Source organism: Sceloporus occidentalis, unplaced genomic scaffold (genome assembly GCF_023333645.1).
Source record: "Sceloporus occidentalis isolate IW3139 unplaced genomic scaffold, rSceOcc1.0.p SCAF_95, whole genome shotgun sequence".
Lineage (NCBI taxonomy): Eukaryota > Metazoa > Chordata > Lepidosauria > Squamata > Phrynosomatidae > Sceloporus > Sceloporus occidentalis.
This window is the reverse complement of record NW_028317075.1, coordinates 2057232-2082035: the sequence shown is the minus strand read 5'-3', so window position 1 is coordinate 2082035 and position 24804 is coordinate 2057232. Positions and strand designations below refer to the sequence as shown.

The 24804-nt window shown below is 37.2% G+C and overlaps 1 protein-coding gene across 3 annotated transcripts in view; it reads left to right on the top strand.

The window, feature by feature from the left end:
- Nucleotides 1-24804, top strand: part of LOC149284317 (ephrin type-A receptor 5) — a 127138-nt gene that overhangs the window by 60380 nt on the left and 41954 nt on the right. For all 3 annotated transcript variants that reach the window (XM_089496869.1, XM_089496868.1, XM_089496870.1), the window contains 2 exons: nt 10017-10172; nt 11212-11547. In XM_089496869.1, the coding sequence (XP_089352995.1) occupies nt 10017-10172; nt 11212-11547 (492 nt within the window). The remainder of the gene's footprint in view (nt 1-10016; nt 10173-11211; nt 11548-24804) is intronic.

Below are 24804 nucleotides of genomic sequence, written 5' to 3'. Positions count from 1 at the left end.
ATCTGACCAGCCAAGGCCCAAGGAGTGCCACACTGCCACTAGTTTGTTTTTTTAGTACCAACTAAATGGTCAAAGATTAGTTACTGTTTTGAATCTTTCATTAAAGATATAGCGCTTTATAAATTGCATGATGTTATGATTCATTTATTATGTATTTATGTAATGCTAATTGATTACAGTGACAAAAGCATGCTGAAATAGAACTAATAGACAACAAGAAATGGTATATTACATTTGTCAGAATTTGGTTTAACACAAAATAAATTAATAAATAAATAAAAATGGGCTGCTCAGTCTTAAATGCCTGGGCCTATTTTTTGTCCCAGTTCGGGCCTGTGTATATGGTAAACTGTAGGTGGAATTGTAGGTCCCAGTATGTACAATCCACCATGGGCGCCAAACACTCTAGATACGCCCCTGGGTCTATTCACTAAAGGAGGAGTTGACAGGAAAACTTAAAAGATAGTTGTGTTTTAGCCCCCAGCTTCACTGCAATTATGAAAAGACAACACCTGTTTCACAAACATCAGTCTCCTCAAAATTTGAATCATGTATTATACAGTGGTAGCTCGGTCCTTCTTTCTGAAAAGAACCTGCTAGTGTTGGTCCTTCATAATGAATAATGATTGGGGTTAAAACCAAAACCCTCCTGCAAACTCCATTGTCTATTCTCCCTTTAGTGAGTAAACCAAAAAGACTTTTAGGATCAAAACATTAGGGCATCCATCTCTAAAGAGTATACCTTCTACAAGTTATTCCATGCAGGTACACAATAAGCATTGCACTTGGCGATAGGGAAGGATAGCGGCTTTTCCTGTTCCAAATAAAATATTATAAATCCAAAAGGGATTGATTGCATGCAATGCAACTAAAAATGTAAATTAAAATATGTTAAAAATGTTTGTTTTGGATGAAACCTATGCCGATTCAATGGTTTGTTATTGCTGCTTATTAAGTACATGTGTTCTGCTTTAGTAATTTTGTGTTCTGTTTAGTAATGCACTTGGAAGTAATTCCTTATATCATGCATAGATGACTTCACAATACATCTGGTTATCGCTTTATATGCTGAGATTTGCCAGATGTGAACAAGATATCTTGGCCTGTGCATTTTGAAAAAAAAAGAGAATTTAACAATAAACCTCATGCAGTGTGTAGTGGGGTGCTGATGCCCTCCCTGACCATATATTACTGTTTGGAGCTGATATGTCATCAGGAAACATCTGCAGTTAGTGAGCTATCCCGATAGGGCAGTGAGCGATGCAGAACAATTTACACGCTAATAAAACATGAAACCTCTACATAATAAAATTTAAGTCCTTGTTTTCTCTTTAACATGATGCATTACCCACCTTATTGATTGTGGTATATTGAGGCAAGTGGTTTTAGCAATGTGTGGATGAGGTTTCTTTTTTTAAATACCTTTTTGTATAGTCTAGCATTACACAGTATGATGCATCCTCCAGGAAAGTGCTTCATGAGACCGAGGAGATATACTTTCATTTTAAACTCTTGTACATCTTCCAGTTTGTCTGAAAGGATGATCAAAGAAGGCTTTTTTTCACATCTAGGCTTGCTATATTAAAGTTATTTCCCTTGAGTAAAGCCAGTTCTTTCTGGAAGTGATTGAGTCTGCGATTCAGGAATTCAGTGACTACATAAACTTATAAAAATTACACTTTTTTTGTAACGTGTAAAAGGTTATGAGGTAAAGCATCGGCAAGTGTCCATGTTATGACTACACTTGTGTCTCTGGTGGTGACATGCAAAACATATTTAAGTTCTGGATGTATTTCTGCACCGGCTGGGTCTGTTTTTACAATGAGCATAAGAAGATAAGAGAGAAGCATATTAACAGCTAAAGGAACATTACAATAATTAAAAAAAAACATAGTAACAAAGTGACATGATTTGGGGGATATGTAAAAAGTGTATTATTATTAGTGACTAATTCTCATTTATTTCTCATTTCCTCTGATCTGCATAATTGGCAGCCATGATAGTAAAATGTGGTCATAGAATCCAAACTGAATGTTAACATGCATAACAATCTTTGAACGGTAACTTCAAGGACATTTGGGAGGAAGCACAGAATAATATTTAACAGTTTGATTTAAATGCTGTGAGAATATTCCATAATGTATTTGACAAAGTAGTATGTACGATTTATTAAAAAAAAACATCTGAAATCAATCTTTACCTGTCTTAAAATCATATATAAATATTATTTCTAATCAAGACCAGTTTAAATAGTTATAAGAGACATGACGGTCTGAGTGTAAACGAAATCTTTCCAATTATTATTTCATTATATTCTGCGTTTCTTATCAAAATAAAGGATGGGAGAAAATCACAGCCCTTGTTGTTTAACAAAAGCTACCTCTAGTCCAGACAAAGACAAAAGAAAACCAGCCTAGAAGGCTACCTATTATTTCACAGTTAGAAAAACCAAGTACTTTATTGTGCATCAGCAGTGGTAGCCCCAAAGAAAAATATTTCTATAACCTTAATAAATGATACTGATATGTGTCTACATTTTACCATCTTCAGTTGCAAAATGTAGATTTTATTTTCCATCTGTTGTCACTATGTGATTTACATTACAGCTGCCAAGAGGGTTCTACCATTTTATATGCAGTTTGTAATGCAATAGCAGGGTTTCAATTTACTATAACAATGACTGAAGTGGGTAACACAGTTCACATAAAAACCAGACCTGTATATATGAACATATGAGCTTTCCCTAGCTCTGCTGCTGCTTATTAAAACAAAGCTGTGCTGTACATTTCCTTCTTCTCTTATGAATTTTGAACCTGCCAAATTAAATGTCACTCTTTATACTGATGTAAATATGTATGTAGACAATTTCTGATGTTCCATTGAGTGCATTTTGTGAAAGATCATCTTTTTATGAATATAGCCTAAAACATAGATGATTAACACACCTTCAGGTCAGTGAGTTTAATCTGTAGCAAGTGAAACTGTATTTGGCCATGCTTAATCCATGTATTTGGGGTTATAATGGCCTCCTTACCACATCTACTTCTTGCCTCCTTTAAGAAGGAGTGAAAGAGCTTGGAGGTCAGACAGTTCTTGGACGTTTCCAGGAACCTTAAGAAAAGAGAGTGTTGCAATCTGTGTTGCAATTCATCCCAAAGGTGCTAAGATCAGGGATCTGTGCACACCACTCAAGTTCCTCCACACCAAGCTTGTAAAACCATTTGTTTACGGGCCTTGATTTGTGCACAAGGGCACAGCATGGTCAAACAGGAAGGAGGCTTCCCCTATCTGGTGCCGCAAAGTTAGAAGCATACAATTGTCTAAAATGTCTTTGTATGCTGTACCATTAACATTACTCTTCACTGGAACTAAGGGACCTAGCCCAAACTGTGTAAAACAGCTCCAGACTATTATTCCTCCACCACCAAACTTTATGACAGGCATTACGCATTCCGATAGGTAGCATTCTCCTGAGGTCTGCCAAACCCAGATTCATCCATCAGACTTCCAGATAGTAAAGCAAGATTCATAACTCCAGAGAACACATTTCCACGGCTCCAGAGTCCAGTGGCGGTGTGCTTTATACCACTTCAGTCAACACTTGGTAATGCACAACATGAGTATCAACTTGTGTGCAGTTGCTCGGCCATGGAAACCCATCTTATGAAGCTCCCGATGCACGATGCTTGTGCTGATGTTGCTTCTAGAGCCAATTTGTAACTCTGAGTTCTGCTACAGAGATTTTTTTGCACTATGCTCTTTAGAACTCAGTGGACCACTCTATGAGTAAGCATGGTTTATGGCATCATGGCTGAGCTGTTGTTACTCCTAGATTCATTCACTTCACAATAACAGCACCTACACTGGACACCTGGACTGGGGCCAGGGGAGGGCTGGCAGTCTGGGGGGCAAGTCTAGTGAAGTGGCCCATTGCACCACTGAATCATCCCACCATCCATGCCCATCATTTCCTGATTTTCTAACGTATGTTGATGTTATGTGAAAAGATTGGGAGTACATCAGTACACTAAAAAAAGTAATCATATACAAGATGCCTGAAGTGCCATTAATCCTTTTCAATAAAATATGCAGATTGAAATAGAAAAAATAACACAAAACCTTTACTTTTCCTCTCACTGATTTCTGGGCCTAGATAATTTTGTCTTCCAAAGTGACTACAAATTCAGGAGGGCATTTTATCTCTGCATTTGTAAAAAGTAAATAGTTAAATTTATCCCTACAGAAAGTAAAGTGCCAGGAAATAGATGACCAAATACACACCAGGAAAGGCTCTTCCACACCGACACCCAAACACACACACCAGAACAGGCTCTGCCACACAAACACACACACCAGGACAGGCTCTGCCACATCGACACCCAAACATACACATACCAGGACAGGATCTGCCACACCAACATCCACACACACACACACACACCAGGACAGGCTCTGCCACACTGACAACAAAACACACACACCCCAGGAGAGGCTCTGCCACACCGACACCCAAACACACACATACCAGGACAGGATCTGCCACACCAACATACACACACACACACCAGGACTTGCTCTGCCACACCAACACACAAACCCACACACAAGGACAGGCTCTGCCACACTGACACCCAAACCAGGACAAGCTCTGCCACACTAACACCCAAACACACACACACCAGGACAGGTTCCACCACAACTAAACATGCACACCAGGACAGGCTCTGCCACACCGACACCCAAACACACAAACCAGGACAAGCTCTGCCACAACGACACCCAAACCCACACACACCAGGACAGGCTCTACCACACTGAAACCCAAACACACAAACCAGGACAGGCTCTACCACATTGAAACCCAAACACACACACACCAGGACAGGCTTCTTCACTGCAGACTGGTCTCCTCCGACATGTTCTTCCAGCACGAGGAACTGTTCCGCGTGAGCCCGCCTCCTTGAGCGGCACATCATGTCTTCAAAGGGGCACAACGAAGAGCCTTAATGATGCACAGAGCGGCATGGTGCAGGCTTTAAAATCAATAAGCGGCCGGCGGAGGCGGTCTTGCGGCCGCTTTAAAACTCACAGCTGCATCGGCTGCAATGGCACCTCAGTGTGCTGGTCCACCGCAAGTGGGCTTTTGCCCCGCATTAAAGACGGCCCCGGCAGTCGTGCAGCCATTTAGTTTAGATTCAGGGCAATTGCCCCGGGCCCAGCCTGCCCCTGACTAAGGCAAATCTAGCAAGGCAGCATGCACCCTTGTGGTAGAAGTGGCATCCTATGACAGTGCCACGTCACTAAGCTTTTCAGTGTGTCCCATACTGCTGCATGTAGATAGCATGTGCTTGATTTCATGTACCTGCTAGCAATAAGTGTCATTAATTAGTAGGGGTGTCCATATACTTTTGGTCATATAGTGTTGGTTGACCACTCCCCCAATGATTTGTTGGTCTTTATAATATAAAAAGACAGATAAGATAAATATATTTATATATATAGTCACTGACCACACAGAACCATTCCACACGGAGTAACCTTTTATAAGTAGATGGGGGAGCATCTTCTGCCCCCCTGAATACGTGCTTACCATACTGAAATCTTAAGCTTTGACTATAGGCTGCACCCCCAGCTTAAGGCAGTATAATTTATACATTATTTCTGTAAGGAAACCAAGCAAATAATATGTAATTACATTGTTTGAAAAAGTAGTCAGTGTTCACGAAAGAGAATTAAAATTATAGTGGGAGGATAAATAGTACTTGGTGGTAGAAAATTTTATAAATGTTAGACTGTCATGCTTAACTTTGATAAGATAAATGCACCTTAAACCATGCAATAATGCCAAGTAACATGTAACGATTTCTCTCTTATTTTATCAGACAAAAAAATAAACAGATCTAGATTTTAACATTATTTTTTATAACCTCAGTTCCCTTATATAATAAAGCAAAGCAATAATGACAGTAGCTCCTGGGGAACATGCTCTTGTGTGTTTCGTTGACCTAGTGCACAGTATATTATTCTTTTTCAATCCTTGTCTCAGGCATACAAATTTTATGAATGATGCTCATTTTACATTATTCCAAAATCCATTAAGGTTTAAGAGATCAGTTACTGCTGACATGAATTATGTGCAACAGATGACAATGAAATTGAAAAAGAAATAGGAGTGTTCTTTGTGGTGAATACTAAATATGAAGGAGTAAATTTGCTTTATGAAATTTAAATAATTGTTCACATTCTTAAATGGTACAATGGTCTAAGAAACCACAAAAGTATTAAAGAAAGATATTCAATAATCCACTGATATTTATTATCTGCATGGACCTATATGCTATCAAGCTGATTTCCTAAAACCAAAGGTGTCAGGTCAACCAATGTTTGGCTGTCCATCACCATTGCACTGACCGCATGCTGTGTGCATCTATGCCTGAGGCATGCCACCAGACAGATGAATTGAGGACAGGTAGTGATTTTCTTCAACTGTAACCCCTGCCAGGTTGTCCCTAGGAGGAACAAGCGTATCAACTTGGCATAAGTCAGCATCACTCAGTAAACTTTGAGAATAAGGTCCTCCATTGGTTTGGTAATGTGGGTCAATAAATAACATTTTCAGAATTAGATGCTGAACAAAGATAGGGTGTATTCAGGATGAATATTCTAATTTTTTTTAATTATAAATAATACACAATTTTATTTAGAAAATATTTTAAAAGGGTCACTGTGTATTCTATGGGTTATGTGAAGCAATTAAAGATCCATTCTAATTAAAAAAATTATGTGCTGCAAATAATATCACTCATCACGCAATTATGAAATATATAGATGTGTCTTAATGGCTGAGAATATTAATTGGAAACTTAAAACTTTTAATGAACTTCTCTGCTTTTTAAGGGCAATTGTATTTTAATAAACTTAAGATGCTACTTTTCCAATACCTTAGCAAACCTTTCTCTCCTCTAGAACGTAATTAGTTACATTATTTTAAATTTACAAATCAGTCCTCTTGTAATTAGTCTAATTAAATATACCGATATATTATACACTGGAGAGACCATCTGGATTAAAGAGAAATTCTTAATAGCATGAGGATTTTTACACACATCTCAGAAAAGCTTTTGTCCTGGGCTATGACAAGAAGGTACAAGTCTTTGTTGAAATCTGTCAAAGTTATCACACACATGAATTAGACCTAGAGGAACTATACTGAATAGGGGGCATGTCTGGTTCACAATATACGTGATTGCGAAAGCTGTCAGATGGCTCGCACATTTACCACAGGTTTTCTACAGACCGCCTGTCAGGAATAAAAGACTCATTGATACGTCTTAAAATATATTTCTGCGTATTCACATAATTTTATGGGGAAAAAAGTATTAATTATTCGGAACATGAATACCAGATGAAATAGAGGATTTTATTTTCAAGTTAAGGCAAACAGGTTGGTGTTAAAGTGTCCAATACTTTATTGATATTCATTCTTTTGTGGTGAATACTCTTGTGTTGTGTGTCATTAAGATTCTAAACCATGTTTTTGCCCTCTGCCCTGTTCATTAAGCTGCTAGAATTGTCTCTGCGAGTGGTCCTTTTTGTATTTTCTTTTCAGCCCTTAAAAATACTGATTGCTTATTATTGTAAACATTACCCCACTAGACTTCATAAATGTTTAACATATGAACTTTCATTAAAATACAGTGCAATCTTTTGCATCAGTTACATGGTAAAATACATGTAAACACACACACAATGGTCAGATGTTAAGACAACACTTAAATCAACTGTTTTATTTGCCAAATCAGGCTGTCTGTTTGACAAGTGCTGGAAGGGTCAGAATTGATCCTTGACCTCCACCATTGGATTTCTGGGACCTCGTGTGGAGATTCAATATTAAAGATCATGGAATGTATTCTGTATCAGTTTTCAAGGCGGGGGAATTTACGATCAAATGGTACCCCGGGGCAACAGAATAGTAAGGAAAACCATCAGACATAGGAGCTTATGATTATATATATATATATATATATATATATTAAAGCAAAATTGTTTTTTTTTCTTATGCTGGCCTCATTGATAGCCTTGCCTAGACAGAGTGCTTGTAGAATTGTGGCCAAACTGCTAAAATCATCACTATTTGAAGAAATCTATTGATTGACTTTCTTCAATTTTTTTATTGTTCTAATAAGCTTAGTATTAAGGTGAACTTTATTATTTCCTTATTAGTATACACAGTTCATAATTCTAACCTGCAGCAAGTACAAGGACAGAAGGAATATAACTATAAAATGTAACCTGCTTCTTTTCATTAAAATACAATATTCCGTTTATCCACAAAATACTCTCACATTGTATTGACATTGTCTTAAGGAGAGATGTATGACAGTATCTGAGGTACTTAGTTGGAAGAGGTGTAGGTAGGGATTTTTTTAACTTTTTTCATTCATTCATAGAAATTTACATTTCATTTATTTACTTAATACACTCCAGAAATGGGAGGCATGGTTTGCACGTTTTTACCTTTTAACCCCTCTTTGGGCACAGGCTTAAAGGTAAAGGAAGATGCTTAGGTGTGCTCTATGCCTTCCCATAATATCTTTATTTGTAATGCTGCAGTCCTACAGAGCACAGGATAGGGAAGAGGGGTAGGTGTAGATAGGCTTTACGCCCGCCCTAGAGCAATTTATATTAGCCACCCATGCAACATAGTGTGGAGAAAGGAGAGCTCACTGGCAACTGGTTAATGCATCAGCTTGCATGAACTAACTATTATAGTTATTATCAGGGCCGGTCTTAGGGGTGTGCGCAATGGTACCAGGGGCGCCTGCCCGGGACTTAACTTGAAACATCGTTTTTCTTTTTTTTTAAACTTTATTTAACATCATTCATGTTAAATAAAGTTTAAAAAAAAAAAAAAAAAACCCCGATGCTTTAATCTAAGTCCCGGGCAGGGGTGCCGAGCGGTTGCTCGTGAAGTTCTCAGCAGACGCTCGGCGCCCCTTACTCTCCGTGACTCCGTCGCGGTGCCGGCATCTCATGTTGAGCGCCGGACTATTCCGGCGCTCAACATGAAATGCCTGCCCCGCGGCAGAGCGAGAAGACGGATGCCTCCCGCTCTCACCGCAGGACTCGGGCAACAAGGTAAGGGGGGTGTAGTTTGAAGGGGTAGGGGGGGTGTAGTTTGAAGGGGTAGAGGGGGGGGTGTAGTTTGAAGGGGTAGAGAGGGGGTGTAGTTTGAAGGGGCAGGGGGGGTGTAGTTTGAAGGGGCAGGGGGGGTGTAGTTTGAAGGGGCAGAGGGGGGTGTAGTTTGGGGGGGTAGTTTGAAGGGGCAGAGAGGGGGGGTAGTGAGGGGGGCGCCAGAGGAGTAGTCCGCACAGGGCTCCACAACGCCTAAGGCCGGCTCTGGTTATTATTATATTATTATTATTATTATAGTTTGGTGCAAGCATCAATGAAAGTTGGAATTACTGACTATACATGTTGGGGATGAATGTATCCATTTGGGGTTTTTTTGTATGAATAGTGGAGTCTATTATGCATTTTAATGATTGTAAATTGATGTTTGCACTCTTTAGGTATTCGATTTATAAAATTAGTCTTATGTCTTATTTTACTCTTCCTCCTGCCTGACTCTACTCAAAGCAGGAAGCATATTTAAGTATGACATGTTTAGTGACAGTGCTTAAACCTATTTTTAATGATGCTTCAGTTGAGCATAGTATATGCACCAAATCTCCAATCTTCTAAAATAGGGGACATTCAAGGTTGTGATGATTTGTATCCTGTGTAGAGTTGTCCTTCCTAAAGAGGAACAGTGGGGCAGTTTGTGTTAAAAAACCATGAATGATAAAATGCCTCTTCAATTTTGTCAATGGTCTTAGCAAAACTCACAGAATATAACGCCTTGGTTTAATCTTCGCTGACATTTTGGTTTGTGTGATATTCCAGTCACATAATGATTAAAAATATGACTGACAATATCAAAACATTTATGTAATATGCTGTTCCTTGTCTTTTAGCATGTCCACCAGGATTTTTCAAGTCTTCCCCTCAGAGCCCTACCTGCAGTAAATGTCCGCCTCATAGTTATACTCAGGAGGAAGCCTCAACTTCATGTGTCTGTGAAGAACACTATTATAGAAGAGACTCTGATCCACATACTATGGCATGTACAAGTAAGCATATACTAATCACATTAATTATTACATTTTTTTCTAGGATTTTTCCAGAATAATTCCAACAAGCTAAATGTGTATAATATAGCTCAGTATACTTGAGCCTGGGAGGTTTGTATGGGTTTAGTCATCTGGACAGGATAAATACTTTGTTATAAGCTTTGTAGTTGTTAACCAAGAAAAGATAAACAACACTTTTAAAGAGCAGTCTATAATATAGGAGAATCATGGGTCTACATAAGGTTGTTTCAGATTCACCTGAAAAATGGAAATCTTCAAAAATATTTTTCCAATCTATGGCTACTATTTCAAGCAATCCTAGATAATAATACAGCTTAGGTCTCGTGAGACTGGTGTGCTTTCATTGCTTAAATATCTCGATTACGGCTTTTGGGGTAAAAAGATTCAGTAATTTAGAGAAAAATACTGCTATTAATATCCCATTCACTTATTCAGTATATCAATCATACTAATAGTGGTGGCTAATTACAGAAGGTACCTTGATATATAGGCTTGAATATCTAAATAAAACGTAAGTGTTACTATTCACCAGTCATGAAAATGAATTGACAAAAGCCATTTTGTCCTCATTAAGTACATCACATATGACATTTTTTTCATTTTGACATATTTTATGTAATTTTTCATTTAATTGTGTGGGTTAAAAAAAATGTAAAAAAAATATATATTACTGTTATTCTTTTAACAATTGCATTTGTTGCACAATATTTAAACAACAAAATCTTTAAAAAAAAACAACTTTTTTAATTCAATGTTTCATTCTCAGTGAGGCTATTTCATAGCTGAAATGGAATGTCATGGTTGGTTGAGTTCTGTTGGTAACCAACCATGGTATGTTTCATCTCGGGAGCTGTGAAATCAATTGGCAGGTGTATGCATTGTGCTATAGCAGGTATCCTACTTACCATGGTTTCAGGAATCTAAGTAGAGGGATACATCTTATTTTTAAGGTTCAGTAATCGCTTGCTATACTTGAAAAGACATTATTTATTACAATCTTGTTCTCTTGTCAAAACAGGACCACCATCTGCTCCAAGAAATGCCATTTCAAACATCAATGAAACCAGTGTTTTTCTTGAGTGGATGTTTCCTGCAGACACTGGTGGAAGGAAAGATGTCTACTATAATATTGTATGCAAGAAATGCAACACTCACTCTCGTCTGTGCGAAGAATGTGGCATTCATGTACGTTACATTCCTCAGCAAACTGGCCTGAGAAACACATCTGTAATGGTAATAGACTTAGAGGCCCACACTAATTACACCTTTGAGATTGAAGCTGAAAATGGCGTGTCTGAGCTGAACCCCAATAATAGGCAACACGTCTCTGTTAATGTCACAACTAACCAAGCTGGTAAGTAACGCTCAAATTAGCAAAAAAACTATGATTTTGATATAAAGGCTTTATTTGAGTGTATTGTTTAGAATTGCAACTGTTTTATTGTTACATGGTGATCAAAACACTGTTATTTTTATGACATTTTCACTTATGACATGTTATTCTCTTCCACCTTAAACATATACATTATTATATATTTTATTTTATTTTTATTTAGACATCTTTAAAAGGGCACTTCAGCCATCATATGGACTTTAATGCATACAATATTTGAGTGTTCTCTTGAAATTTATGTTAAATACCTGGAGGGATTCATTAGAATCCACCCTATACATTTGCTCCTTTTACTTGTTCCCCCTAGCCAATTGGCTTCTAAATGTAAAACATATTTAGTTTTCAAACACAGGTCATATATGAATGAAGAAAATAGTTATATATAACTGAAAGAAGCTGCTTATTGGAGCTGAAGTGCTTTAGACTAAGCTTTAACCTTACTGCCTATTTTTGCTTTATCATATTTGAATGTGTATCTCTATCTCAGTTAGTGTATTATGGGCAAAGCAAAAAATAGTATCATTAGTGCCTATATGGGCTTATTAGTGCCAAATATAAGGTTTTGCATTTATGTGAAATACTGACATTCCCTTACTTCACAATCGATTATGAATGAGACTCATTTCCCAAAAATGTTAAATTGGTCCTTTAAAATTTAGCAACATTACATTAAATACATCTCACCAGTATAACTATAGGTAGGGGACAACAGGGCTGCAAGTGGTATTATGACCTTAGCAATCCAGTCACCAGGGAGGGTCCAATGGTTGCTATGGTGATAAGACCATTTGTCAAACTTTGCCCCAGAATCCTCTACTGGTGTTGTTTCTAAAAGTATTACACACATAAGTATATATATATAAAAAAAAGTTCTATTTGTGGCAACTTATAAGACATATTTGTCTTGCTTGTGACACCTGGACCAAAAATTTGAATAAAAATGCATTAGTCTCTGATTAGTATAAATAATAACTAATACTTATAAAATAAGAACATTTTAAAATAATAATACAAAATATAAAAAAACAAAGCATGTCTGATTGAATGACAAATGCTTCCTGGACAAATATTTGGCAGAACAGCTTTTAAAATATTATAATAAAAGTGACGTTTTCTCAGATTATCACAGCATCAGAACCTTTCCCATTCCAATGTTTTTGAAATCATAAGGTTTTAGCTTTGTGATATGTACAGTGAACAGTTTTCCAACATTACTTTACTCATTTGTTTTGTGGGTTTTTTTTGCTTTTTTTTGCACTAAAGTGGATACATGATTTAATATTCAGCATACGCATGGTTTCCAAAATCATCCTATCACATAAGAAAAAAAAAACACACACTGCAGATTTGCATTATAACCAGTTTTTTGTCTTTTCATAATACACATTTTAATCTGGGATATTTTTTCCGCATGTCAGACGACCTGCTGCTCAGACAACATCAACCCTTTTGCAGAACAGCTGTTATTGGTTAACTTTACGGAATGGCAAAAAAAAAAAAAGAGACAAAGGAGACTTTGTTTAAATAGTGATATTGGAAGCTCTTTAAGGCAGACTCAACAAACTATGACAGAAGTAGCAATAATTAAACAGTAGTCTAATGATCTTGCATTCTCATACTCACCAGGAGTCTCCTGCATATGTTTGCCCAGTACCCAATTAGAATAAGTGATGTCCTTTTTTTAGATAACCTTTTTTCTATACTTGCCAAACCAAAATTGCATGTTAGATTTAGGTTAAAAGATTCACATTTAAGATCAAGATGATTTTGAGCAACATATGCTCTGCCACAAGGCTTTGGACTTTTTATCCCTAAACATAAAGACACTGTATACTTCCCCAGAGTTGCCATATAATGATTTCTTTACATGTGCAGTGCTGTGAGTCTATATAATTTTACAGCATACAATGAATTCACATTCATTTATTTTCAGTTTGATGTTAGATGTTTCTGCTGGCAGTCCTGTGTACCAAAAAGTCTTTGTCATATTTCTCTGCTCCATACTGGTTACATTTTTTAATCTTGACAAAATATTATTAGACATAATTATTTACAATAATATGTAACAGCATGGTGCGTTGTTCCATTTTCTATGTGTAGGATAGTGATCATAGTGTGTTTGGCATATTCACAAAGTCTTTTAGATTTTTATAAGTATGAGACATACTTAAAGCAAAAGATAATGCCGCAGGGACCTAAAATATTACTAAAAATATTACTGTTGGTGTGTGTGGCATAATTCTGTTTTGCATTTACCTAACATTTGCTGTTGTTCTCTGGCACAAGATGTTTATTTCAGACATTTATTTGCTGTTTTGCTCTGGAACAAGAGGTTTTTATGAAATGTAACCCTACAGATAAAAACACATCAAGTACCTAAGCACTCATTAGACCCACAGAAAGTACACACCCACCTGAATTAGTGGAAGAATAACCATAAGAGTGTACAACTATCTATTGGGTAGTCAGATTGGTAGGAATAAAATGTCCAGCTCCCATTTTCATGAAGCGGGCAAGTTACTTCGAGCAGGCAGGAAAAGCACACATCAAACAAACACAAATTCACAAATAACTGAAGGGACTCTGATGATGAGCTCTACTTTGGATATGTGTGTCTATTTACGCTTGTGTTAGTGGATCAATAGACAATGAAAGAGAATAAAATTATATATACTTGAAAATATATTGTGCCATAGAAAACTATTATCTTTCTCATGATCTAAAATGTCACCTTTTAATATATCCACGGTTCGTATATTTAGTCATTAAAGTCCAGCAAGGCATGTGTTTCCTCATAAATGGTTACAACCATTTGTGGACATCTAACATTGAATACATGGTTTTAATAACTAAATAAGAAAACAAATACCATACCATGTGTCCCTATTGTGCTACTTTAAAGCAGTTAAACATTTTTTTAATCAAAACCACATTGGTAAAAATACAACAGAATGTAACAGAAATTTGGATCCATGCATAAAATGCAGGCGATTCCTGTTTTCTCCACCTGAAGCAAGCTGTGCTTGAACAGTGACTTCATCTGAGTACATATGGCTGCATGTCTTCTCATAGATGAATTATGTATCAGTTGAATATTTTATAGTTTTATTTATAACTCCCCGGTTGGTAATTGCTGCTTTCCTTTGGTTTATTAGGCCTTGGAAAATACTTAGATTAATGAAGAGTTGTAATCCATTGTAATAACATCCTGGGAATTTCCAGAATAGCTTGCTGGTCTTTCACTTTGATCACACAAGCCTTTTTCAGTATTTCTTTATGTACATACAGAAAATACATAATACATAGGCAACACAAAGAGATATATGTTACATATGTAAAAGGAGCTTATTGCATTAAAATGAAAGGTGATAGTTCTATATTTTATAATGTAACACAGCACATGTATTCCTTTGGTAAAATGCATCAACATGGCTTTTAAGAGACTTTAAATAACGTGCAGCTTGCATAGGTCTGGAACCCTCTGGATTTATACAGATGCTTGGCTTCTGAAAAATACAGCATGGAATTAATACTGATTCCAGAGATGTGCTGAGGAAAAAAAGTCAGTACAATTATTACTAATATCAATTTCACCTGCATGAAAAATTGCAGATACACTGTTACAAACAAGCAATGTTAAAAAGGCCATTGACAATATTGAAATTGTGTATATATGTGCAAAGTTTTAGGCAGGTGTGGAAAAAATGCTGAGAAAAATCTAAATTAAATCAATATTTGGTGTCACCACCCTTTGCCTTTAAAACAGCATCAATTCTTCACTGGTACACGTGCACATATTTTTTTAACCCCTTGATGACAATTGACATGCCAGGGACATCACAGAAATGTATGATCTTAACATCAATTGACGTACTTGGCACTTTATGGTGTTAAACGAGCGCAAAAAACAGTCAGAAATTGCTTTCTTTGTGAAGCTGATGTTGCTGCAATGCCTCAACATTAAGGCATTCAGCAACACCAAAAAAAAATGTAGGTGCCTTGTTTGGCCGCTCCAAGGAGCAATCATATTCATCATGTTTAAAGGATGTATGCTTTTCAAATATGGTGGCCTCCAGCGGCTAAAAAATGTACTCAGCCAGTGTTGCTGAAGTAAGGATATAGAGGCATTCAGCAACACAAAAAAAGTCAGGGGAGGTTGAAGAGATGTCAAAATTCCAGATTGAAAAATGCATATCTCCCAAATATGACCCAACAATCCTATGCATGGGTGGTATCACTGTACTCAGGAGATGTTGCTGAATACATTTACCAGGAGCGGTAAATTCATACTTAAAGTAAAATATGTGTAAAAAAACGTCAAAAAAGTATTACCACAAAATCTATCAAAAGCTGGTAGTAGAATTTGTGCATAGAAAGAGTTAAAATACCAGTATTTCTAATACCGTATTTGCTCGATTATAAGACGAGGTTTTTTTCAGAGCAAATGCTCTGAAAAATACCCCTCGTCTTATAATCGGGGTTGTCTTATAATCAGACCTCAAATAGGTCTGACTATGAGACGACTAAGATCCAGATCCCTCTCAGCTGCAGGGGACCTGGATCCTCCTGTCCCCCCCCCCCCGCCTCACTTACCGGTACTTCTGAGTCCCCAGTGTGTAGCTGGGGCAGCGTGTAGATGTCTACGCAATTCGCGTAGACAACTTCCGCTGCAGCAAGAAGGAGGCGTGGCTAGCAGCGGGGGTTGTCTGCGTCCATCGGTGCGGGGAACTCTGATCTCTGACAGTCGGGGAAGGTCTGCGCGATGGACGCAGACAATCCCCTGCTGCTAGCCACGCCTCCTTCCGGCTGCAGCGTAAGCGCGTGGGATCTACACGCTGCCCCGGCTACATGACAGGGAAGTCAGAAGCACCGGTAAGTTTGGGGGGGCGGGGAGTGTTAAATGGGGGGCATAAGGCATTTCTGGAGGCAGAGTGCTCTGTGAAATGCCTTTTAACCCCCTTAATGCCACTCTGCCTCCAGAAATGCCTTTTTAACCCTCTATACGCCACTCTGTCTCCTGAATGCCTTAAACCTCCCTATATGCCACTCTTCCCCATAATATGCCTTTTAACCCTCTAAATGCCAGAGTGGCATATAGGGGTATAAGCCATTTCTGGAGGCAGAGTGGCACATAGGGGGTCAAAAGGCATATCATGGGGCACAGTGGCATATAGGGTTAAAAGGCATATCATGGGGCACAGTGGCATATAGGGGGTATAAGGCATTTCTGGGGCAGATGTGCATAACTGGGGGGCAGGTTGGAAAATAGAAGGAAATAAAACCAAAATATTTTTCTCAATCATAGCTTTTATTAAAAAAAAAATTGTTTAGATGAATTAACATTTACTGGTAAAACTTTTTTCCTATACAGTCGTCTTATATTCAGGCTTTTTCTTTTTTTCCTAAATTAATATTCAGATTTGGGGGGTCGTCTTATAATCAGGGTCGTCTTATAATTGAGCAAATACGGTACCCTGGAGTGTCTAGTTTTCAAACATATATATGGTTTGATTGAGTAAACTGAACTGACTGCCTTCAAAGATAGGACATGGGCACAGTATGAGAAGATTTTAAAAAATGGCTTTGAAATAGCAATATGCTTTATAACTTTATGCTTCTAAACTCAGGACAAATATTTTTTTATTTTTCACTATATTTTATTATTTTTTATAGTAAATTACATCATTTGTGTGGATACACTAAATGAAAGAACATTACAGCTAAGCAGCAACACTGCAAAAGTGTTAAAACTACCATTGTCATGAAGGGTACAAAAAATAAAAAACACCTCTGTCCTTAAGGGGTTAAGGAACTCGGCAGGCAGGTTGTTCCAAACTTCTTGGACAACTAACCACAGTTATTCTGTGGATTTAGGTAGCCTCAGTTGCTTCTCTCTTCTCATGTAATCCTTGACTCGATGATGTTGAGATCAGGGCACATTGGGGTCCATACCATCACTTCCAGGACTCCTTGTTCTTCTTTAAACTCAAGATAATTCTGAAAAAAACTTTGGCTGTATGTTGTTATTGGGATTATTTTTGTGAAACAAAGACCTCTTCATCCAGATAACTCAAGATTTTTTAGATTATGCAAACATTTTTTAATTATAGTACTTCTGAACAGCAATAATATCAGCAGCGTGTACTCTCACATCATGATTGCAAATGTTAATTAAAATTGCTTAGAATGCATTACTGTAATTAGCTACTAGTCAGGAATTTTAAAATTGACACAGCGTCCTCCACTCTCGCATTTTCACATGTATTGTGTGCACACAATGGGTTTGGTTTTGAACTGCTTTTTTTTCAGTTTTTTTTTGTTATTGCACATAGCTACCCACAGTTAAAAATGAAGGCACCAAACAGGCTTTCTAAACATATTCACTTATATTTTCATTACAACTATATTCAAATATTAACCAAACTGTATTTTATATGTAACAGCAAGTATGCTTATTTTTAATTTCACTAGAATTAAGCATTTAACTTGGGAATAACAAAAATATTTTTTTTAAAGTATTTATTCATTTTTGTGCCGCTAGGATCATTAGATCTCCTGAATTGGTATTACACAAAATTATTATTATATATATTCTGATTTTTATTGTATTAAATTGTTTCACATATGTACCATTGTACCTGTTTTGTTAATGCTCTGCAGGATATACTTAATAACTTAATAACAAAAGACATCTCACTCTGTTCTTCCTGGTAAAATATTTTATAAACAAATAAAATGGGATTATATCAAAACATATGATACTAAAAAAATATTTATGTAGTATCAATAATACTGAAAAAAAAACATGTAGAATTTGTTTGTATTTGTTAAACAAAAATGTATACTGATGTTCAATTTTTTTAATTAGTTTATTTTCAAACATATTCCATAACACTGTACAATAGATGAACACAACACACAAACTGGTCACTTAAATACAATATAGGAGGCTATAACAACTTTACATCTATACAATTTCCTGGTGCGGAACATCCTTCTAAATATGTACTAGTTGTGACCCTTGGCATTAGTTATTGTAGGAGACAGTCTGCTTTAATGAGGGTGACAAGGTCATTCTGCCTTTAAGAGTAGTGCATAGTATTTATAGGGTAACGAGTACAGGGAAACTGGTTAAATTGAACACAGCAGAAACAATTCCCTCTAATTTACCCTTGTTGCAATCAGTGATATTCTGAAGATAACAGTTGTTTTGTGGATTATCAATATTGTAATCAGCAAAACTGTTATCTTCAGAATATCAATTTCAGAGCAAGTAATTAAACAGAATTGAAATTGTGCAAAGGAAATTTCTTCATTCCACTCCATAGTACTCCAGTTTAGGCTATTTTTCCACTTTAGGAAGAATTTTTCATTTTTATATATATAGTGAATGATTTCAGCAGATGTTTGTGTTATATCAGGTCTACATTCACTTGTCACTAGCTGATTTGTCTGTGGCCCAGAAGCACCGCTTTAAGAAGAGGGCAATCAGTTTTTTCCTGTTCAAAATTCAATGGGTATCTAAATTAGTGTCCTCAGGTAACAGTTACCCATTAATTTCTGCACATGTATTGAATATTTAACCTGTCTTTTAAAACTAATGACCACAGTCTCAAAAAAATATTTTATAGTTGCAAAAACTGATTTTTTTATGAGCAAACCTTTCTTTATAGACCTGCCTAGATGAAAAATTCTGCATTATGTTCGGACACCGATTTCTGCATTCAGAAATGTTTTGTTTAAGAGCATGCTTAACAGTAGGGCATCTTTTATAACCTTTGGGGTATATAGTTACTTTGAAATATAAATAAAACAAAGTGGAGTGGAATATTCGGTTTCCCTGTGGAATCAGAGGCTTAATATTCTGTAGAATGAAAACATGTTAGACTAAGCTGTCAGTGTGAACGTAGTTTATCTTGTAACATTGAACTTAGTCAGTTCAGGTTCATATTTACATATATTACCAAAAGAGCTATTGTCAGAACTAACTGGTAGGAATCATAAAAAGCCCCAAAATGTCATTCTTTACTGAATATATATCTATATATATGATCATATGAATATCATAAACATTTCATGTGAGCAGAGAAGTGACAGTATACTTACTGTCTGTTGTTCTACGTCTTACCAAGTGCATTGCCCGCCTTTCTTACCCCTTCCTCTTACCCCTTTTTTGATGTGCAGAGCGCTGAGATGATGTTTATATCTCAGCGCTATACCTTAGTAAACTCTGTTAAGATACTACACAGACCTCAATGCTAAAACTGGGTCAGTTTCTGGAGAGGTCTCCAATCTCCTCAACAGGCCCATTGAAAACTACAGCATGCTAGGGAGGCCAGTAAGGCACAGTAAGACAGTCGGTCACTGCTGGACTCCAGATCTGATGCCATGGGCCTAGTCAGCCTAAAATAAAATAAGAATTGCAGACAAGCCTTTTTAAAAACGCTGAATGTGTTCTGGAAAATGTAGTCATTTTATCCTAGAACCTATACCTCACAGTATAAGCTGGGAATATTCCAGTGTAGGCTACCTGAAATTCTCTCTCTTCTGGCTTTGCATAAGGTTAGGAATAGCTGCACTTTGGCTAACCTGAGAGACCCTTAAGTGAGAGGGAACATGGACAAAGGAGCAAAGAGGGTAGGAGGGGGGAATGGGGAAGGTTGACAAGGAGTCAGAGTGGGCACACACCACACCGCTGCCTGGAGAAAGAGGAAACTGACTCAGAGACACAAGGAAGCAGGGATTAACCCTGAGGCTCTGGGTCTGACCCAGAAGTCTCTCTCCCTGAAGGGGTTTTGAATCAGTTCGGGGTACCGTTCTACACTGGGTTGCACGTCTCTCTCTCTCCTTTTGAAAATCAGTGAATCATACATAAAAGACAGTATTCAAACTCTAACAAAATTCTACATATCTTACCATCAAGACAAGAAACAGATTTATTGCATAATTTGAGTTGGCATGCAGGTGGTTGCAATATTTATGAGTCCTGTAATTATATTTTTTGCAAAACGAGTTCTCCTGAGAAATAATTTTGCCTGATGGTAAGTGATGGGATAGTTTTGCATTTTGAAAACTGGCAGTCATCAGTATTCAGAAAATCCTCCTATGAATGTCACAGTGCAGTATTTGTGAGTGGAAGGACGGGGTTCTATAGAAACAGGGATTAACTTGTGCAAATAAAATTCTTATATAAAAAGTGCCATACTCAATAAGATGAATTTCCTTCAATAGGCCTGCCAGAATAACACAGACGCTTCTCTTTCTCTACGAATCTGTCTACCTCTTGAAGTCCATCCACAACATAGTGGAGTCTCCGCTCACACCACTGGACAACCTGTCCTCCATTCCTCCAATTGAGGGAGAGGGTGTGCACGGGGGCCCCACCCTGTTACAAAACTACTCCAAAGAGGCTAGGATAATCCAGGGTAGGGTGACCACATTTTATTTCTGCCACACACACAGGTATAGATAGATAGATAGATAGATATATGCATTTGTAAACTTAAATATTATAAAATAACAGCTGAACTGGCACTTATTTTTCATTCTTTAACATTAGCCCCTGCGGCCAATATATATTAATATTAACCCCTGCTAACAATACATTTTATATTGAAAAAAATTGGGCCCTATGCAAGCATTTCCTTGGGCCCCGCTCCACGCTCCCTAGCATGCAATCACTCCCTCCGCTCCTGCACCAAAAAAATTTTTGCCACACTAAATCAGAATCAGACATTCAAACCTGTATTTGCAGGTATACAATAATAATGTATGGAAATATAGCATTTCAGGTATAGAGCAACTGGAAATCACATGTAAACTCAGCACTGAGGGTATAGATCAAATAAACAACACATGGAAACAGCACTGTAGGTATAGATCAACTGAATAAGACATACAAACCCTGTATTTGCAGGCATACATAAATAATGTATGGAAACATAGCATTGCAGGTATAGATAAAACCCCCTAAATTACAGGAACAGATCACAGTTGCACATCCCAAAGCCAGCCCTGGTGTCCACACTGCCCACATAGGACCTGTCCAGTAAACACATTACTCACATAGAACTTGCCATCTTTGTCCCAAAACAGCCCAGCCTGAGTCAACTTTGTACCCAAACAGCCCGGCCTGTGCCATCTTTATCCCATAAACACCCTGCCTGTGCCATCTTTGCCTTTCCACAAATCAATTATCCATCTATGATACACACAAACACTTACAGTCACTCACCAATTCACACTTTTATTCACATAATTCATTCACACAATCATTTTTTCGCTCATTCACACAAATCATTTGCACATATTCATTAATGCATTCTCACAAATTCATACAATTCATCCACACATTAATGCATTCATACTCTCACTCATTCAGACAATTAATTCACACATTAATTCATTCGTTCTCTCACTCATTCACACAATTCATACACACATTAATTTATACTCTCACTCATTCACACAATTCATACATACAATTCATACTCTTACCCATTCACACAATTCATACACACATTAATTCATACTCTCACTCATTCACACAATTAATCCACACATTAATTCATTATCTCACTCATTCACACTATTCATCCACACTGTCATACGATTCTGTCATTTTATCACTCATTCACACAGTGCATTTACGCATTCATTCATCCATTCTCTCATTCATGCTCACTCTTTATTTCAATATTCTTACTACCCCCCTTCTCGCTCTATACCCCCTCTCCATTCTCAATATGTACCCCCTCTCCTCCCCTTCTCACTATCTACTCTCCCCCTTCTTATTATCTACCCTCTCCTCCTTTTGTATTTCACTTACCTTGCAGACGTCCTGCGGTGGGAGTGCGAGGCCTCTGTCTCGCTTCTCTGCCACGGTGCGCGCTGCTTCACTGCTGAGGGACAGAATGTGACATCATATTCCGGCGCTCAGCATGAAATGCCGGCACCGCGACCAAGCTAGAGGCCTCGAGGAGGTCTAATTTCGTTAAAAAATAAAGTTTGTACGAATCCAAATGCAGAATTCTATTACTAAATGCATACTTTCTTGTACTGGTGAATGCTAAAACTAATGTTCATATTCATATTTTTCTGCTGCACAAAACCGGCCGATATGTTGTTGCCATAGAAACTGAGAATGATTTCTTAAAAGTGTCTGTGTTGTTTTTCGTGTGATTAAACCTTCAAATAAAATAATAAAATGACATCTGCTAAGGTTTATTTGCTTAACATACTAGAGAGTGGAACATCACCTTTACGTAAGTAGGAATAAACATTTCAATTTGCAGTATGTCATGTTTGGCAATTTGCAGTATGATTTATTTTACTGCATAAATAACATCCCTAATCTGTTTTAGTTAAGGAATTAAGTGATGGTATTTTTTATTGTTGTTGTTAAATGAATCTGCATTTCTGCCCTTTCAGCAATCTATATCTCTGTAACTGTTTGAGACATTTGTGAGCTGGTTGCTCCTTTGTTTGCTGGATTTTAATGTTTTGCAGGTATACGTAGTTTGTGTTGAGTATACTGAACTATACTGGCTATACCGTAATCATTTTGCTCCTGGTTTATTAGCTCAATGGGTTTCTACCCCAGTCCTCAACAGCCAGTACATTAGATTTTAAGGATATCCAACAAAACCACTAACTGACATAGAAGTACGGAGACAGCCATATTTTCAAAGTATGGCTCTGGTGGTTCTAGTTAGTGCCAGGACTCAACATACGGAACTAGGCCTAGTGCAGCAGGGCTGGCAAGTGATTTGGTTACTCAGTTAGATGGATGGGGAGATCAGAGACGTCCCTTTAAACCAGCCCAGTTACGTTATGGACAGTGTAGCCGCCAAAGCATATCCCAGCACTGCTGTGGATTCCCCTTGTGCGTTGCATTGTAAAATACGCTACATACCTTGAAAGTGCTAACCTTCTACACAGGACATTCATCTTTCTAATAACGTATGGTAACCAAGTATCCTTAAAGTAAAATTGTTAGTCTTAACAAGGAACTACTTGATTAAAAATTTTTAGAATAACTTCTGTGGTCTGATTCGCATGGGCCATTGCACAGGAAAAGTAACCAGTCACAGTCAAAGCCAGTTCAAAAGTCGAACAATTATGAGAAGGGTTAGACAGGCATAGGACTAAAGTTATATATAGCTATATATAGCCAGCACTGCCCACACAGCCAGCTAGCTCCACCTCCTCACAAAGCCATCCCCCGCCTAGAAGAGGAAGAGCTCCAGGTGTTCTGCCCTGTGAAGTTCATGAAGGTCATAACAATTAGGTCATATAAAGAGACAGCACATGTTGCATATTTAACCAGTAAGAAAGTGCATACAGCAAACAATGACTACTGCCCTTTAATTTAGATGCTTTGGTTTACAGTTGAAAAATTACATTGTTATATTTCACAAAATTGTGCGATTTATATCTCTAGCTGAGGAGGAGCATTTGCTTGAATACATTGTGGGGTTTTTCTTTCGATTCTTGGCTAAATGGAATATTCTTTGTAAACTATTACAATATAAACGAATGATTAGAAAAAATGTATTGTCATCACTCTGATCTTAATATTTGATCAGCATCCTGTAAATATTTAACATGCGTTATATTCAACAATAAATATGTATGTTAGTTTAAAATTAGGCGCTGGCGTTTGCAATTTTAGCAGCGTAACTTGCTGCTTGTACAATGAAACAGTCTGACTGTATCATTATTTATTGATTAAGTATAACCTTTTCTATTGATAATTGTGGTTGATATGGAACATTGGTTATAATATATGTGCAGTATTAAAGTTAAAAAAATATAAAATATAATAAGGATTTGATAAATAAACTGCTGAGCTATGAAAAAACAACCAAAGTGAAAAAGTGAGAGGTTATGCATAAAAAGTGATTCTGGTGTTTAAATAGGGGTCGAATTACCATAGCAACTAATGGAACGGTTTTCTAATAGGACCATTCCATTGGCTGTGTTAAAGCCAAACTTCAAAATTGGCATCAAAATTTTCATATATAACCCCTCATGTACTGTATATACCTATAAAAAAGGTAAAAAACATTGACGCATTGCAGGCATGCAACCCAGCCATGAATACTTCATTATACAAAGAAAGAATTCAACGCATATCCAGCAAATATAATTTGCTGTCTATGCACTGAATTATTGTGTATTTTTGTGCTTATTGGTCAATATTATTGTAGAAGCAAC